We start from the raw sequence: 19,946 nt of genomic DNA, 5'->3' as shown, positions 1-19,946 counted from the left end.
GCTTGGCTAGCTAGGGTCTTGTGTTTCCATACAAACTTTAGAATTATCCTAGTTCTGTCTAAAATGTTGTTGGTATTTTGATAGTGATTGCATTAAATCTGTAGATTGGACAGTATGGACATATTAACAGTATTTGTTTTTCCAATCCACCGGCATGGAGTATCTTTCCATTTGTGTTATCTTCAATTTCTTTCAGTGTTATATGGTTTTCAGAATACAGACCTTTTACCTTCCTGGTTAAGTGTTTTCCTAGGTATTTTAATTTTGGTGCAGTTATAAATGGGCATTCCTTCCTGATGTAACACCATCTATTCCTCACTTCCCAAAGACTTCACAGTCATCCATTGTCTGACTTTGACATCAAAGTGGTCTTTCCACTGGAAGTCTTGCCCACACCTTGACCTTCAACTTGCAACTCTCATCACTTTAATCTCCACTCCACTTCCACAGCTATACTCTGAATCCTGTCAGCAGAGTGGCTTTAACTCAGAAAACTTAAATTAACAAAACTACCGCATACCAAAACCTCATTCTTTTAGGTCCCAACTCAGATACTCTTTAAATAACAATGTTTTGTTAACCAGGGATATTGTCTATGAAGCTTCTTAAACCTGCAAATGCTAGGACCCTGTCCCTTATCACAGAGATCTTGGTTCTTTAATAGCACACTCTAACAATTTGCTCTTCAGCTGGCTTCCAATTTTGAACAAAATAGATTGGTGTGTGTATGTGTACAAAGAACACTTTCCATTAGTTACTGTTTCCTCCAATGAATAGCTTCTCCAGGGTGATCAGTTTCTTCACTTGTGACAACTTTTTACATAGAATACATTTGAAGATATTACTTGGAGTTTTTTTTCCCACCTCATCGATGTTCTTATAATTTTTAATTCATCTTTCTGTATCTTTAAAATATATTGCGAATAGAAAAAAATTTTGAAGAAAACAAAGCTATCGAGAAATATAATGTTCTCTTTTAAGTATTTCTGTTGCTAAACTAAATTACAAAATGGTTAAAACGATAGGAAGTCTTGAATTTGGCAAGAACAGACCAGAGAACTAGTTTCTGTTTGTGCAGAGCTTTACTCAGGCTTACCTAAAAAGTGAAATATAAAAGGATTTCTGGCTAACAAGCCCTAAGCTTCACTTTTCTTAGCTTGCCCTAAAATACCCATGAAGACAGAGAAAAAGACAAGCTCACACTATCACCAAAACCGAAGACTAATGATCTGTTTGGTAATAACTTGGGCAATTTTCTACCAAGTATCAAGAGAGTGGAACTGTAATTTAAAATAAAATAAAATAAAAACAACTAGTGTAAAGCAGCTGAAATCAGAGGATATCTATAAAGGCCATTTGTCCTTTCCTATCTACCTCAGTTTAAGAAAGATGTCTGGCCTATCACTCCATGTAGGTCTCTCCTTTTTGAGGTTAGTGTAGAACCTTTTTCATACTTTTAGATCTTCCTCAAGAACCTCTCTTTGATCTCTATCTCAGTTTCCGATTCTATAAAATGAAATTGTAATAGTATGTAACTCATAGGAATGTTGTGAGGTTAAAATGAGTTAACGTATATAAAAGCACTTAGAACATTAATGGCTCACAGTAAGCACTACATAAACGTTAGCTATCATTATTTCTAGACAGTTGGTGCCTTGACGTACTCCCAGAAAACTACCCTTTACAGCATGAGGAAGGGACAGTCTGTTGAGGCAAAATGAGGAAAAACCCTGGTAGCAGTAAATATTGAGAACTGTTGTTTTTCATATGGTGTATCTTATGAATACTAAACAGCAAAGCAGAGCTACTAGGTAAGGGCCTCTATACAGTGAAAACGGGACTACAAAGCAGCTGTGATGGTTAATTTTGTCAGTTTAACTGGGCCACAAGATGTACACACACTTGGCCAAGTATGATTCTGGATGTATCTGTGAGAGTGTTCCTGGATGAGATTAACATTTCCATCAGTAGACCTAATAAATCAGATTGCCCTCCCAAAGACAATGGACCGCATCCAATCAACTGACCTGAATAGAACAAAAAGGCTGAGAAGGAACTTGATTTAGTTGAACTTGGTTTAAATCCTTAGTTTTCTGGCCTTTATACTCAGACTGAAATGGGCTCTTTTTGAGTTTTGAGCCTACAGGCTTTCAGAATGGAACTTACACCATCAGCTCACCTGGTTCTCAGGTCTTCAGACTTGGACTGAAACAACACATTAGATCTCCTAAGTCTCCAGCTCACTGAAGGGCTATCTTGGGAATTTGCAGCCTCCATAATTTCATGAGTCAATTCCTTGTAATAAATCTCTTTATACTTACACACACACACACACACACACACACACACACACACACACGTATTTATCTCCCCTATTCTGTTTCTCTGGAAAACTCTAATATAGAAGCTATACTTATGAAGATTTTGTCTGTCTAGCCATTAATATGAAAAAGCAACCCACAACCAAGTAAGCAGAACGGAATAAAGGAAAATGGACAACACAAATCCAATTTTTCTGACCTCTGGTCTAAGTGAACTTTGTAATCTTTAGGCTCCACTATTTGTCATCCCACTTCTCAAACTTAAGGCAGAGACTAACTGGAAGCTATATGCCAACTCATTTTTATTTCCACTTTTAATAAGTAGTACATTATCCTTGGCCTTAGGGAAAGGATCCATCAATCTATGTGTTCCCGAAATACAACCCTGTGAACACATTTGAGGACAAGCAATTCAGAAAGTTTATTCACAAAGCACATTTTTTTTAAGACAGTTTCAAATAAAATCTAATAAACTAAGTAGCCATTAGATGTTTAGAAATATTAGAATGGACAATAGTTATGAACACCAGTACCAATCATTTTAAGTCTGTAAACAAAAATAAAATGCCATTAGGTACTTATTTATATATTTGTACCTTATAGGTCTGTAAGTGTCTTCTGCCAGAGTGGAAACTGTTAAACCTACTTGCCATGGATTAAGTCTAAAGCCTTCACATTCTTTACCATGACTATGAATAGAACATTTTCTTTCTAACAATTTATTGGCTTTCTAATATATAAAATTCCAATGACTAAATCCCAAACTAAATCCCAAAATGACTAAATTCCAATGACTAAATCCCAAAAATATATTTACCATCCAAAGAATCCTGCTTGTATTTTTATAAAATTTTAGCCTCTTGGAATAACTTAAAGTGGATATGGTAAAATGATTTCTTAAAGCAACTTTGTCCTATTAAGCTCATGATATCACTTCATATTTTAACACCAATCATACACCAAAATTTCCTAAGTTCCTAGTAGATCAACACCAGTCTAAATCCAGAAGACTTAAAAATCTTCGTATTCATTCTAAATCAAAAAGGCCATCCCATTTCCTAACAAAGATACAAGCTACCAAATAATTTTATAGAACCTCCTTTTATTTTTCATGATTAGCCTAGTCCCTGTATTGAAAAAAATCTTTTAAATATTATCTGAGAGTTTTTTTAGTTTAGGATTACAGTTTTTGTGTCTAGCTTACACACTGAAAATTGACAAGCACCTAAAAAAAAAAAAATCCACAATTAGTGCAAAACCAGGAGATAATATTTTAAGTTGGTCTTTCCAAGTACAACTCAAGCTAAGGTTACTAAATGAGAAATTTTATGTAAATATATAATTTCCTACCTTGCTTTACGAAAGACGGCAAATACAAAAATAGCTTAACATTACGTTTAATGAGGTTTATTAAAGCAAATGTTTTATTAGTCTTATTTTAACTGCAAAAATATTTTAGCCACATTTAGGAAAAATAAACTTACTGAGACTATATAATCCTATATTTGTAAAAGCTAGATGCAAGAATACAGATTCTTTCCTTTTAAGCAGAATACATGCTATAAAGCTTATGAAACAGTCACTTTGTAGGAATGAATACATTTTTAAAATACTGGTTAATCTGTGGGGAATTCCACATTTGCCTATAAAAAAAAAATGCATCCACCTTGTAAGGCTTTGGTATAGGTGATTCACAGCACTTCCATCATTTTTCTTTCTTCTTTGCCTCATTCTTCTCTCGTTCCTCTGTCTGCTCACCTTTCTCCCTTTTCATGTTTACATTTGCTCTTCCTTCTTGATGTCCCCCCTTAGAATTATCAACTATTTTATAGTCTTCAAGGAGGGTTTGTCCTGTTTGTTTTGCTGTTTTCTTCACCATTGCTTTGATACCAATGTTGTCAATATTATAGGCAGTTACACCAACATTGATGGCAGAATCTACTGCATCATGTGTAGCTTCTCCTGCAGTATGCCCGTATCTTTAAAAGATTAGAAAAAAGTGTAATGACATTATAAATATAAATTAAGACCTTCTTATTTAGTATTATATAAGTCACATGATTAGTATGTTATTCCTAAAAGCAAAATCAAAGATTAGGTTTCAATTTTTTTTCAATTTAATAACTTAAAACAAAGTAAAAAATAAAATCAAACTGTGCCAAAGCTATTATTTCTCCTTTAGCAAAAACTGTGTGAAAATAAAATCAAGCTAGCTGAGATTAATGTTAATAAAGACTGTTTATGATGAAGAATAAAAGGTAAATTATAATCAGGGCACCTGGGTGGCTCAGTCAGTTAAGTGTCCAACTCTTGATTTCGGCTCAGGTCATGATCCCACAGTTCAGGAGTTTGAGCCCCGTGTCAGGCTCTGCACTGACAGTGTGGAGTCTGTTTGGGATTCTTTCTCTTTCTCTCTCCCTCTCTCTGTCTCTCTAACCCCCTCACTGTCCCCTCCCCACTTGTACATGCTCTTACCCAAAATAAATAAGTTTTTAAAAATGTAAGTTATAATAAAGGTTGTTAGTCATTTTTTTTTTAATCCACCCCTTCTGGAAATAGTAGAGAACTTTCAGTGAAAACAACTATAGGACACAAAGAATCGAGAGTCACTATAAATGGTTTTGAGTTCTATGTTAACCAGACTTTGGTAACGTCTTTAAACTATCAGAATCTGAGCTTGTCTTTAAGAAAAGATTGTATAACACTTTCTCCCTCACTCCACTCCACTCTGCTGCAGACTCACTGGCCTTTTTGCTATTCTTTGAACCATCAAGCATACATGTGCCACTTTATGACCTTTGTACTGGCTGGTATTTGCCTAAACTATTCTCATACCAGGTACTCACATGTCTAACTGCTTCACCTTCTTTCAAGTCAGGTAAGTATTGCATTCTAACTATCCTGCCGATTTCAACTGCCTTACCCCACATGCTCCACCCCACGGCCAATCAATCCCCCCTAAAGCTCCTCCCTCATTTTTTTTTAATGTTTATTTATTTTAAGAGAGAGAGTGAGAGACTGAACAGGCACACACAAGCGGGGGAGGAGCAGAGAGGGGGAGAGAGAGAGAAGCCCAAGCAGATTCCATGTTCAGCAAGAGCCAACGCTGGGCTCGATCTCACAAACTGTGAGATCATGACCTGAGCTGAAATCAAAGTCAGACACTTAGCCAACTGAGCTACCCAGGCATCCCTTAAGCTGCTCTTCCTTATTCTATAACTTATCACCTGCTACATACTCTAGAACTTATTTACTCTCTTTGTTTTGGTTTGCTTATTGTTTGTCTTGCTAGAATGTAAACACTATTATCATAAAAGTACTCTGCTGTATTAACATATCCTATGCATTGAGAAAACTGACATTCGATATTTGTTAAATAAATAAATGAGTAATTCCTGCCCTATCCATCTCAGAGTTTCTTTAGCATCAAACATACAGCAAAATGCTTGGGAGATTATACAGGCACTACACAAAATAGTATTATTGACAATTATCATCAATATGTGTCAATATCAATATATGTGTTTAATATCATTTCTATGAGAAAATACAAGTTGAGGGCCTATACAAGGATACTGAAAGTTATCCCACTGTATTGTTTTTCTCTTTCCCTTTTTAAAATACCAGGTTTTTATAGTTTTCCTTGCTTAGCAGAGAACTGCCTAAACAAGCAACAAGAGGGCAACATTTTACAATTTTCTTCAGGATGCTCTCAAGTTTCATATGTGCTTTGTGACCTGTATCTGGACATTTTATACTAACACTGGATCTGCCCTCTGAATTAACAAGTTCTGTATTACTGTAAGTTTGGCCTGGAATAGTGGTTTGTGATCCTACTAGCTTGTTCATGCTTGTTTTTTTTTTTTTTTCAACCTCAAGGCGAAAAATGTGAATCTTAGTTCCTGAATGAGGATTCCATTACATCCTTAGCCTAATTTTAATAATTAGAGTCAGAGGATGGCATAACTTAAAATGTGCCAAACCTTACATCCATATCACTCTTGACTGGGGCCTTCTCACCAGTTACCAGACATCAAAGCTTCTTAGCTGCTTTCTGCTGGTCTCTATTGCAACCCTTCAGCATTCCATAGTACTTGCTGATGTTGCAGAAGACATGGAGCTTTCTCACTGTCAATCAAGCCCCCACAAATACCAGGTGGCAATGGTTATGGTTATGGTTAAATGAGAAGAAAGGGGTGGAAGAATTCGAGCATTGGAAGAGTGACCATAACTCTTGGTTGAGCAGGTTTCTCTTAGGGCTCTTTTCTAGGACTGTGTGACTAAGAATTTGGCCATATTAGTGTTTATGAATACAGGAAATCCTCCAGATTCATGAACTTCCACTTCCCTATTCTAATGTTGCAGTTTTATACCTCTAACTGCACTCACGGTATTTAAAAAAGAATTTTTTTTAACGTTTATTTATTTCTGAGAGAGAGAGAGAGAAAGTGAGTGAGCACAAGCAAGGGAGGGGCAGAGAGAGAGGGAGACACAGAATCTGAAGCAGGCTCCAGGCTCTGAGTTATCAGCACAGAGCCCCATGCGGGGCTCGAATCCATAAACCGTGAGATTATAACCTGAGCCAGAGTCTGACGTTTGATTGACTGAACCACCCAGGCGCCCCATTCACAGTATTTTTATATATAACACAATTCTAAAGGCTACATTATTAGTAATAATGTGCTAAAAAGGAGTCTGTGTTGGTACCCTGATGTTTTGCTTGTTTTTCCATGCTATCTCCATTTCAGCAAGAATTCCTGTTAATTTGGGAAGAAGTACCAAACTAGCAGTCAAAGAACTAGATTCTAATACCAAGTGTGCCAAAAACTAGCCATATGACCTTGATGAGGTCTCAACTTCCTTACATTTCATTAATTTTTTTCTTTCATCTCATAAAATGAGATTTGTAGGTTAAAGCACTTTGAAAACTCCACAATACTAAATGTATAATTATTTTTAAAGACCTTATAAAATGGCTTTTAAGCAGTTCTGTTTATTTCCTTTAATATATCCTCACCCTATCATCTCTGCTTCCCAATATGCCTTAAAACCAGTATTCCTGGCAGGCATCTATTTTTCTCTTCCTTTATAAGTAACTGCTCAGTTCTTTCCTTTATTCGGACTACATTGTAAATTCAAACTACACTGTTAAAAACTAGAAAGTCTATCTCTGATAAAAAGACAATGTTTATTTTTGATTTCTTACTTTTTAAAAAGTTAACTTTAATTACAGCTTATTAGATTTTATATTAAAGAGCAATAAAAATGAATACAAAGAATGCTCTAAATAAGTCAATTGAGACTTAATACACAGTTTGAATGAGACTTTTCAGAAATTTCTCCAGCACATTCAGTAATGTCTACAAAGACAGCACAGTGGTGGTGATTCTAGATTTCACTAATTGTAACAAAATTTCAGTCATAACAAATTTCAAACAAATCTTCCTAAAATTCAATTCACATGCAACCTTCAAAACTATTCTTGAAAATATTAATCTTAAATATTTTAAATAGAAATAGCTTCTTCTTAGTGTACCCATCAAAGACTGGTGGATTGTGGCCAATTTCTAAAGGATGTTTAAGGTGAAGCTGAGGAATTTAAACTTTATCTTGAAACCAATGGGAATGGCATAACCAAAATTACATTTTAGAAAAATCTAACTCAGGTTGCATTGTGAATTGTAAGGGTGTCAGAGACAGACAGAGGAACCAGTTAGGAAACAAGCTGTGTGATGGATGAGAAACAATGAGGGTCTATTCTACAGTAGTGGCAATGAGGCTGGAGAGGAAAGAATAAATATAAGAAACAACAGCACTTGGTGAATGAATAGCTGTAGTGCTATATAGTTGGGACTTATGAAGCCTAAAGATTACAATAAAAGTTAATCAAAAAACATAGATTTGAGAGGTTGTATGGACACGGTACAGGTAATATCTATGAAGAGTAGAAAAGGACAGAACATAGAGTAAAACTCTAGAATGAATGGATGTGGAAGACAACAGCCCTGAGAAGAAGTTTGATAAAACTGAAAGGTGAGCTAAATGAGAATACTGTTAAGATTTGGAGACATCTGACCCACCAATCTTAATAAGCATATCTTAGAGCAAGATCAATCAGGACAGGCTACAGTAAGCATGTGACTGGACTTTACCCATGAAAATTTAAGGAAAATATCTAAGACATTAAAAAGACAAGTCTTTCAAATCTACAGATAACATAAAATGGAAACCTGGCTAATATGACATACACTAAATCTGAAGCCAAACTGAAGGACTTAATAATGGGTCAAGATCAACAGATGAAATTAAGCGCAATATAAAGTTCTTAATGTTAACTACAAATATCAACTGCCCCCAAAATAAGAGGAAGGCCCAGATTTTAAATAAAAGTTTCATTTTTTAAAAAACACAAGTTTGATATGGGTTAATCAAGTAACAGCTACTAAACAGATAGTCTTTGTCTTGTGTGCCATGTATGCCAAATGCTAAGTATGACCAAATAAGGGAGGCAAATCTCATGGTATTCTAGCTGGCACAGCAGATGTGAAATACTTCATTCTTTTCTGGGTTCTGTATTTTGAGAAGAACACTGATGAATGAAGTATCTGGAAACCATACTATATAGAGAATTCTTAAAGGACCTGGGACTATTTAGAAAAAAGTAAGTGAAAGACACAATAATAATGTTTAAATATTTGTACAGTTACCACAAGAAAAAAAGAAGACTGACCTTAAATACTTAAATAATTCCTGAGCAGATGTTATATAGACTGGTTTTGGGTACTATGACATCTGCCCGAGGGATTGCCTTCAATAAATTTGAATTTGCCCCTTCATCCAAAGGCAATTTTAATTAAAATTCACTAAACAAACCAATAAAATATGGTACCTGAAAAGAGTAAATTCCTCACAGAAGAACAATTTTACTAAGCTTATTCTTCACAAATACGTATTGTAAGATAAAGTTTTAATGCGGGGAAAACAAAAATGGATCTAACTGATGTTATATGATTTTCCTCTAAACAAGGGTTTTTAGTTTTTAGTTTGTTTTTTTTTTTTAAGTAACCTCTATACTCAACATGGGGCTCAAAGAGTTGCACACTCTTTCAACTGAGCCAGCCAGGTGCCTCATCCTCTAAACAATTTAAAATGGAAAAAAAGAAACTTAAAGGTGAAATTTAGAAGCTATGTAGAAGAGTGATGAATTATTTACTAAATGCTATACTGCAATTATATATAACAGGTTTGAAGTTACTTATTGCTTTTCATTGTTCCTGTAAGTCTTGATGTTCCTAAATCTAAAGTAAGACAAAAGCATTAATGTAACTGAAAAAAATAAAAGTATTAATGAATAGTTCCCACACATTTACCTAAAAATTTTAAGAGTATAATTAATTATACAGATCCTTAAGTAAACCACTCATCATCAGTGAACACAGTCCCAAATCATAATCAAAACCATCAAAAGTATAAATAATATACTTCTCCAACATAATCTGCTTTAATTTATTTATTTTTAAATGTTTATTTATTTTGAGAGAGAGAGAATCCTAAGCAGGTGCCACACTCAGGGCAGAGCCCAAAGCAGGGCTCAATTTCACAACTGTGAGTCATGACCTGGGCTGAAATCAAGAGTCAGACACTTAACCCACTAAGCCACCCAGGCGTCCCACAATCTTCTTTTAAATACGCTTAAATTAAAAGATAATCCTCTATGTTGGCTTGTAACACCAGAAATCAGATAAGGAAGTTTATATATAGTTTGTTTTTCTTCTTGTCATAATGCATGTAATTATGGCAGATTTAAAACAAGCTGGGAGAATAATTGATCATAGGCAAAAAGAATATAAATTTTCTATATTATGCAATCATCAGTTGGATTAGAGAAAAGCACAAATGCTTACTCATCAAATACTTTTTCAAAGTGCAAACAAATGTAAATAAAAGTAAATTTATAAATATAAAAATATAAATTACATTTATACTCATAAATGTAAATTTACATAAATGAGAAGTAAATTTAAGAACTAGCTCTTTCTTTTCTTCAGTGATAAATATCACTAAGTTATTATTAGTTTCATACCTGCAGTTTCTTCTCTTAAAAGACAACTTTTCTTCTTCTGGGCAAGATTGTTTATAAGTATCACAAAACGCTTTGTATCCCCTTGCCCCTCTCCATCTTTCCAAGTTTCTTTTTTTTTCTTTATTTTTTTTTATAAATTTTTTTTTTTAACGTTTATTTACTTTTGAGACAGAGACAGAGGATGAACGGGGGAGGGTCAGAGAGAGAGAGGGAGACACAGAATCTGAAACAGGCTCCAGGCTCTGAGCTGTCAGCACAGAGCCCGACGCGGGGCTCGAACTCACAAGCCGTGAGATCATGACCTGAGCCGAAGTCGGACACTTAACCGACTAAGCCACCCAGGCGCCCCTCTTTTTTTTTTTTCTTTAAAAAAAAATTTTTTTTTAATGTTTATTTTTGAGAGAGAGAGAGACAGAGTGTGAGTGGGGGAGGGGCAGAGAGAGGAGACATAGAATGGGAAGCAGGCTCCAGGCTTTGAGCTGTCAGCACAGAGCCCAACATGGGGCTTGAACTCATGAACTGTGAGATCACGATCTGAGCCAAAGTCGGCGCTTAACCGACTGAGCTACCCAGGCACCTTTCATCTTTTCAAGTTTCTAATTAAATTACTGCTAAGACCAAAGTAGTCTTACAGTTAGAAATACAAACCTACTGGGGCACGTGGGTGGCTCAGTCGGTTGAGTGTCCAACTTCAGCTCCAGTCATGATCTCGCAGTTCGTGAGTTTAAGCCCCACGTCAGTCTCTGTGCTGACAGCTCAGAGCCTGGAGCCTGCTTTGGTTTCTGTGTCTCCCTTGCTCTCTGCCCCTCCCCCGCTCATGCTCTGTCTCAAAAATAAATAAATGTTAAAAATTAAAAAAAAAAAAAAACATATTATTTAAAAAAAAATACAAACCTACTTAACTAAATTCTCACCTGTTTTTTCATTCCGTGAATCTTTGGAGGAAAGGATAAAAAGAATAGCAATATGTACCATAATAGAAATAAATGAGCTCAGAGTCACTGTTAAAATATCCTTCTCATCATATTAAGTTCTCTTCACTAAGGACCAAAAATACAAAATCTACACCAAAACTTTGATAGTTATGTGAATCCCTAACCTTTAATAAGGCTCCACTTAATCGTACTTAGGTAACCTTTTTTTTTTCATTAAAGTAGGAAATGGACAAATCCAATGAAGCATTTCCTAACATGACTAACATGTTTCTAACATGACTGCCTAATTATCTCTGCTAACAAATGATACTGATAATCTAAAACTAATTCACTTTTGGCCTAAAAGGCACTTCTGACTTTCTTCTGCTCTTGCAACAAGAAACTGTTATTCTAATTACGACTGATCCACCAAAGTAACCTCAAAGCCGTAACAGAAAGAGCATTAGAGATCAATGGTACAAGTAGCAAAAGATAAGACTGAAGACTTGGGTTTTGTATTTCCACCAAAAGAATTACAGATCTTTTCTGGATCTTCCTTGCCAAATCTTTTAGTCAAATTGAAACTGTAAGATGATGTGTCATGTTGCTTTGACTCAAAGGTATACATGCCCCAGATGGAGATCAAATCAACTCAGGAGAAATTAAGTTAGTTTTTTCTAAGTAAAAGGTAATTTACTATGGTGGAAGAGAATCTAAATGTATGACAGATAGTGATGGAAAGTAACTCTAGATATTGAACTTGCACAGATGTCCCAACAAGGGCAGGGTTGGTCCACCACTGTTGTTTCATACTGCATGACACAAAGATACCCCCCAGCTCTACTACTTACTAGGGGTATAATCTTTAACAAAGTTTAACAGCTCTACACTTTGGCTTCCTCATCTGTAAAAATGGAGATGATAGTGTTAAAGATTAAATAACATATACTGAAAAGCACCAAACACACTATCTGACACATAAGTATGAACTCAAATGTTGTGAGTGGGTAATTAACACAAATAACTGAGATTTGAGAACACCACTAATATTACTTTTTTCTTTCTAAATAAAAATTTAGTATTAGGCTTTAAACTCATGCAAAGCTAAGAAAGCAACTCAGGTCCTTCATATTATATTTAGTTTTTAGACCTTGATTGCCCTAGGACTTATAAAGAATAAAGACCTCAAATCAGAAGACCTGTTTTAAGTCCACCTTAAAATAGTTATCAGATCAGCTTAGATCATTCATTTTTTGTTTGTCCACTTGTTAATATATGAAATAGATGACATACCATCTGTCCATTCTAATAAAAATGAACACTGGTAGAGTCAAATAAGATGTGACAGAATTTAACATTCTTTGTAAACAGAAGGGGCTGATATTAACAAGGTATAATAGTTTAATTATAATTCAAGTTTTTCCCATCAAAACTAAAGGCAAACATCACCCATCAAGAACATGCAGTAGGGGCACCTGCGTGTTTTAGTCGGTTAAGTGCCCAACTCTTGATTTGGGCTTAAGTCATGATCTCATAGTTCCTGGGTTCAAGCCCCGCGTTGGGCTCTGTGCTGACGGTGTGGAGCCTATTTGGGATTCTCTCTTCCTCCCTCTCTGCCCCTCCCATGCTCTCTCTCTCTCTCAAAATAAATAAACTTAAAAAAAATTGTTTTAACCAAAAAGACCAAAATTTACTAAAAAAAAAAAAAAGAACATGTAGTTGATAAGGTATACAGAAACTCCAGGCTTTTTTTTTTAATTAAACATATTCTCTGCATTAATGATGAAGAAATATAACCATTAGTAATATGAGGCAAAGTCATAGTAATTCTATTAATTTGCTAAAAATATTATTAAGAAAAACAGTGAAAAAAATTTTGTTTTAGCAGCTACTCAATGACATAATCATTTTAACTGTCCTGGATTTTTACAAATGCTGTAAGAGTTTTAGTCATTAAAATTATAAAAGTCAACTTACTTGTATCTGACAGTTTGTACAGTTTCTGCTGAAACATTGTTAACAATACATTTAGCTGCACATTCCAATCCCTGCCAGACAGTTGAAAATCCTGCAAATATATTTAAAAGTAAGTAAAATGATAGCTAAAGAAATGGACCTTCCTAGTTAAATTTCTGGCCTATTGTTACCTTGAACACTACTTGCTGCTACGACCATAGCACCATCCAGAGGAGACTTTCCATTTCTGTCTTTTTTAAGAGATTCTGGAACAAGTTTGCTTCCATGCTTCTTGACGTGTGGAGCTAGTTCCTTTCCAACACAATTTGCTACAGTGCAAACTCCATCAACTAACATAACCATAAAAAGAAAAGAAACACTTAAAAAATGTTTCCCTTGATTCTACCATTCTTACTTAGCAAAATTCTTATATGAGCATCTAACATTGTTTTACGGCATAATTTACCATTTCTATATAAGGATGAGAACAAGGGCTGGCTAGTTTTAAACAAAGGCTATTATCTGGTTTAAAGACATGTTTGCAGAGCTGAAGGATTATAACCTTGCCTCTTAAATATAATGTTCTTTATGGCAACTTGCTTAAAAGAAAACAGAGACTGCTGCAGTGTAAGAGCTATAGGTCCACCTTTCATGTTTTTCAGCTATGAGTGTTTCTATGGTCTATCAACAAATATCTTACTGAAATAGTAATAAGGCATTTAAATCTATAAAAAAATAAAACCATAATCTGATTCAAAAGAATATTGAATATTGAATCCCAAGAAGATAATCTTACTAAATTTAATCATAACCTATTAAGGGGTGATCTGACCATCTCAAAATACCAAACTTTAAGGCTATGATTCTCAAAGGAGCAGGAATGAGAAGCATATGGCTTGGGAAGGCGAACACCAGAATCACTGAATCTGCTTAACTGAAATAATACATCCCTCCACTTGACCCTCAGCTATGACACAGTGAGCTGTCCTTAAAAGAATGTATCATATTCAAGGATAGCCAATACATTCAGAGCCATTCCTTTTCAAAGGTACAGACACTTCCCTCTCTGACCCAGCAAAACAACCCTTTAACAGATGTTTCTCAAACTTTAATATACAAATAAAAATCACCTAGGAATCTTGTAAAAATGCAGATGCTGAATTGGTAATGTGTGCCAAGTACCTGAAATATATTTGGGTATTAGTATTTCTAACGTATTTGAGCCTTAGTATTTCTAAGGCTCTCAGGTTGATGCTGCTACAGATCCCACGATGAACAGCAAGGTGAAACAGCTTCATCCTAATCCTTTACTCTTAAGGTTAAACCACATAAATGTGCATTTAGATTAACCCAGATTAAGAGACCATTTTTAATTTAACTGAAAGGAAAGTCTTCCAAAGTTACTTTACCCAGGAACTGACTGACTTTTGCTGCTCCTCCTGTAGCCTGCTTTGCTATATAAAGTCCCCTGGTCACAGCTGGACTAACTTCCACTGGTTTTTCTTCTGGTTGAATCCGTTCACGGAGTTTAGAAGCGCCTTTCTGGATTGCTTTCCCAGTAAATTCAGCACCTTTGACCAAACCCCAGCTCACCCAGGAAGCACCTTTTTATAGGAAAATTTAAAATTGCACAATTAGAGTTGATTATACCTGTAAACCCTTTAATAACTTACCAACAGGAAAAAAACAAAACAAAACAAAACAAAACAAAACAAGGAATTCAATGTTTAGATCCCAAAGATGCCATGAACTTTCAAGCCAACTTTATACTTATAATTTTCTGCCTGGAATACACATCTTTTCTAAGTAAATTCATCTTTCAGTACTTAGGCCATAGATCACTCAATAACAGAGTTCTATATTACTCTATGCTGCCACTATAACTTGTAGGTATCTCTCCATGTCACTGACCACACTGTTACTATTGTTAGGAACTAATTTTGAGTTGGTACCATTAAGATGGTATTTGGCTTGAGGACCCAGGTATGCTTGTTCTTCTTGCCTTGGTCCAGGTACCACTTTTCGCCCATGAAGTACTGAGGGGTTTAGACGCAAGTAATGCAAGCTGGAAACCAATACACCTATATCTCAAACACCAAGGCAGAAGAACTCTTCGCTTGCTTTAGACTAAAGGCATAAGGCAGGGAGACCTGTTCCTCCCTCAAACCCAAACCCCACGATCTCAGCACCTTTTACCTTACATCATAAACCTGAATAACAAAGACAAAAGAATACTCAAAAAAATTCATGAGAAGAAAAGATGTAAGAAGAAAACTTGGGAAGCCTAGATGGTTTAGACATTTGTCATGAGAACAGGCCCTAGCACTTTGTTTTGCTCAATGCTTCCTGCAGAATGAATGAAAAAAGAGAGAGAAAGCGGCACAGTACAGACTGCTCTAGCGAAAAGGCCCTGCACACATGCAGGGAAAGGAGAAGTGGGAATGAAATGGGAAAAGCAAGAAAAAATATACAAAGAGAATAGTTGCCCCTAAGAGGAAGAATAAAGTGTTACCCTGCCTTGGAGAGCTTACAATTTTAAATATTTCCTTTTTGGCTATACCCTGAAACAATGAGCTTGGACATATAAAATACTTAAGTATATTGTACCAAGGTCTGTGGCATAGCTTTTACATAATTACTTTCACCTATGAGTGAGCAGGTACCCAATGTCATGTGAAAATCCTGTTTGTTTAAAAAGGCTGACAATGAAAAGTAAAGTGGTGACTGATTAAAAAAATTGTGGTACTTCTGTTTTTGTTTTAGTCAACACATCCATCTAACTCAAACCCTACCCCCACCATCCTACCCTTGGGGAAGGACCAGGTCTCAACCCAGGGAAAAAGCTTTCAGCCAAGAGTTCCCATAACAATAAAGAGATTAAAGACCTCTATTAAAAAACAAAACAAACCAAAAAAACCCAAAGAACAAAAACCAAAAACATGTATTTTTAAAGTTAACTCACAAGTTGAAAAGATACAAGAAGTAAAAAACCAGCTGAACTTGAAGACTGAGAAATCATAAAACAAATGATAATGAAAAAGGAAAGCTCTATACTCCTGCAATGAAACAAGCAAGAGGGACAGAGTCCACTGATGACTGAGAAGAATAAATGGAAATGAGATAAAAGAAAAGTCACAGGACTGATAAAGAGAAACACTAGATCAAATTATAAAGAAGCTATCCCCATGGAAGAGCACATAACAGAGATAATGTGTTAAAACTGAAAAGACTGCAACAGAAGATCAAGAAATGTAATGTTTTATTGGTAGCTACTAAGATCTTTTAAATGGCATGTGTAGTGCCAGATATAAATTTATTCTATAAACGTTCACGTTATTTGCACCCATTTAATGTTGAGATACAGCAGGCAATGAATGTCTGCTAATAAATGAGAAGTTGGCAGATGACTTAAAATGATCTCACTCAAATCTAACATAATGGAGGGGGGTTCTAATCAGCCCATTGTCATATATCCTCTACCTCCTTCCAAATTAGCTTACTAAACTCTACTCCATCTAAGATGTTTGGCAGTTGCCTTCTTAAAAGTAATTCTAGGCTCCTCAAGCCAATATTCTACACAGATAATTTTTAAGCAGTTCATATTTTTTCACCTTTTATATTCATAAAACCTAAGACTGTAGCTTTTACTGATCTTAACTGATTCTCTGACAGTGGACAGGAATCAATCATGGGCTAAACTGACTGAGCTCAATTTAGATCCCTGATTACTTATCTTTGTATAGAGCCTGCACAAGTCAGGAAGAAATAGTAGCTTGACAGATCAGATTATTTTCCTCTGGAATAAATCTTGGGTATTTTCTGCACCTCTTTGCTACTTATACTTTTAAGTATTTGGTGAGGTGGTGGGTTTTCATTCTATCTACCAAAAAGCACATAAAGAGATATATACTCTGATTGGCAGTTTTAATGTAACCAACTATTAGAGATATTTCTAGAATTCTGAGGGACTAAGATGAAAAGTGTTACTAACATCTGCTGAAGTCTCAAGCAGTAAAGTAGGCCTCTTTGCGTTACCATAATGTAGTTTTTGCTCATTCTCAAATGATGCACTGCTGAGAGTTTTTCTGAAATCTCTAAGGGGATCTCTGCCCAGAATTAGCTGATACTAAGGATGCTCTACCTCTCTGAATAGAATCAGTGTGTGAAATCTTTGGAGGCCTAAGACTCTGTGACATGTTATACTTTCCAAAGATGGTCAAAATAGTATTTCCTGTTCTACATGTTCTTTTAACATGACCTTGACATTCCTCCCATTGAGAAGTGGGGTCTCTGTTACAATCCCTTCAATTTGAGCAGGTTTGTTACTTTCTTGTGATGAGTGATACTAGAAATTTCCAAGAATATGTCAGGAAGAGTATGCAGCCTCTAGCTGTTTGCTATATCATATACACTTCGAACCCTGAGCTACCATGTAGAAGCCAAACTGGCTTAAGGCTGCCAAGCTGTGAAGAAGTTAAACCACATGGAGACCATGTCTAGGCACTCTATTTGGCAGTCCTAGATTTTGAGCTCTTCCAATCCAGATGCCAGATTTGTGAGTGAAGGAGCCTTTGGATGATTCCAGACCCCAGATACTGAGTCACTAGTCAGCCTTTGAGTCTTTCTAGCTAAGGTCCTGACCTCATAGAGCAGATCTAAGCAATCTCTGCTGTGACCTTCTGGAATACCTGGTCCACAGTTATCCTAAGCATAAACAAATTGTTGTTTCATGCCATTAAGTTTGGAATGGTTTGTCACACAGCAATAGTAAATAGAACTATTTACTATTTACTATAAATAGAGGTATAAATTTTAAAAAGTTTATAACCTTTGAAATTAGTTATCTACCTATGTGTGAATATAGGCAAGTTTTCTGAATACTGACCTAATAGCCTAGCAACCTGTAAAGTTATGGGGCAGGGTAGTAAGAGTGAAGGTTTTTCTTTATAACTTCTTTGAAAATCTTTTTTCAAGGATCAATTTTAACTGTTAAAAACTGTAATTGAAAATTCTGGCTGTCTTTTCTTACCTCTAGCAGCTCTCTGACACCAGGCAAAATATTTTGTTAGCTCCTAGCTAATTAATTTTTCCTTATTTTAGCTTGTTGGTTTTTCACGTTGAAGGTTTTTTTCTGCTTTAGACACCTTTATTATTTTAATGGGGTTTTAGTCCAGACATGGAAGTCTGTATTGACAGTCTTTTAAATGACTGGTCAAGATCCCTTTACAGGGTCATGAATTTGGCTAACTAGTGACTGGTAATGTTTTTTAAAAACAAATTAGAATGTCTAAATCTGAGCTACTATAGTTGAAAAGCTAAAATGTTAACCAATAAAAGTGAAAAGATCTATGTCAGTAATGATAATTCTGGTTTTAAAATAACTGATCCGGGGCACCTGGGTGACTCAGTCACTTAAGTGTCTGACTCTTGATTTAGGCTCAGGTCATGATCTCACTGTTTGTGAGTTCGAGCCCCAAATCAGCTCTGCACTGACTAGCTGAGCCTGCTTGGGATTCTGTTTCCCTCTCTCTCTGCCCCTCCCCTGCACTCTCTTTCTCCCCAAAATAAATATATAAATACATAAACACATAAATATATATATCTAACATATATATAAACGCATGTATATATTAAATATATACAAATATATGTAAGTATATATATATATAAATAAGCCTTTAAAAAATTGTAAAATAATTGATCTGATGCCCTTTCTAACCAAAATTAAATAGTAGGGCCTACATCCCAAAAAGCTTGGCTGTAATCCTCAGATCTTTAATACCTCCACTACTATGTGGTTAGGGAGTGCTGGTTTGCTTCCAAAGATGGATGAATATCTTATCATTTTTTGGAGGAAGAGGGAAGGGGAGAAAAGAAAAGGATTAAGGGAGAATTTCAAAGAGGAAAGGAGAATAACTAATTTTATGTTCAGAGTTGTCCTAAGAGTTTGGGGATTCCTGAAGTTTTTCACTATCAATTTTCCCAAAAGTGAAACAGAAAAAAAGCAAGAAGAAACTTACACCTATAGGATAATATGTGATGTTCTAAGACACTAGTTCCTTTCAGGTATTTAAAAATGATCATTTAGAACCCAAATACAAAATTACCTTTCTAAGTAGTCACTTATGGATTCCAAACATTTCACATTATATGGGGAAAAAGTTAGCATTACTGTAATACCTGACAAAATATTTTGAGCCACTTTCTCACTCCATTCGGGTAATTCCTTTGCTTTGTCTTCTGAACCTGGCTCATAGGGTACAATGTGACTCAGATTAACTTCTTCACTTGAAGTATCTTTGGTCTAAATAGTAAAAATATTTCAAAATGTAAAACAGTAAAATACTAAGGGGAAAAATGATAAGCATTATTTAATAAAATATTAAGCCAACAAACACTAGTTATAATTAATGAGATTATTTCCACCCAACATAGCTATCAGGACATTTTATACACAATATCATAACTGCCATGAAGCTGAAAACTATACTGGTCTTATGTAAGGTCTCACTGGTAAATAAGGTTTAAATACCAACATATCTCCAATAGAGCATTTATCAACTCATATTTAAACTGATGAGATTACAGGGTTCCTTTATATAGCTATCAACCCCTTAATAAGAGTATGCACATGGTGTACTCAGTAAGATTTAAAAGATTTGTTAAATGACT

At 35.3% G+C, this 19,946-nt stretch overlaps 1 protein-coding gene across 4 annotated transcripts in view; it reads right to left on the bottom strand.

Moving 5' to 3' along the window:
- Positions 1 to 2,606: 2,606 nt before the first annotated feature.
- Positions 2,607 to 19,946, bottom strand: part of SPART (spartin) — a 90,547-nt gene continuing 73,207 nt past the window's right edge. For all 4 annotated transcript variants that reach the window (XM_060637341.3, XM_060637339.3, XM_060637338.3 and 1 more), the window contains exons 5-9: positions 19,455 to 19,578; positions 14,684 to 14,878; positions 13,466 to 13,624; positions 13,296 to 13,386; positions 2,607 to 4,300 (exon numbers count right to left, since the gene is read on the bottom strand). In XM_060637341.3, coding sequence (XP_060493324.1) covers positions 4,027 to 4,300; positions 13,296 to 13,386; positions 13,466 to 13,624; positions 14,684 to 14,878; positions 19,455 to 19,578 — 843 coding nt within the window. In that variant the 3' untranslated portion in view covers positions 2,607 to 4,026. The remainder of the gene's footprint in view (positions 4,301 to 13,295; positions 13,387 to 13,465; positions 13,625 to 14,683; positions 14,879 to 19,454; positions 19,579 to 19,946) is intronic.

This window comes from Panthera onca, chromosome A1 (assembly GCF_046562875.1).
Source record: "Panthera onca isolate mPanOnc1 chromosome A1, mPanOnc1 haplotype 2, whole genome shotgun sequence".
NCBI classification, from domain to species: Eukaryota; Metazoa; Chordata; class Mammalia; order Carnivora; family Felidae; genus Panthera; species Panthera onca.
The sequence above is the reverse complement of the archived record's forward strand: the minus strand, read 5'-3'. Positions and strand labels throughout refer to the sequence as shown.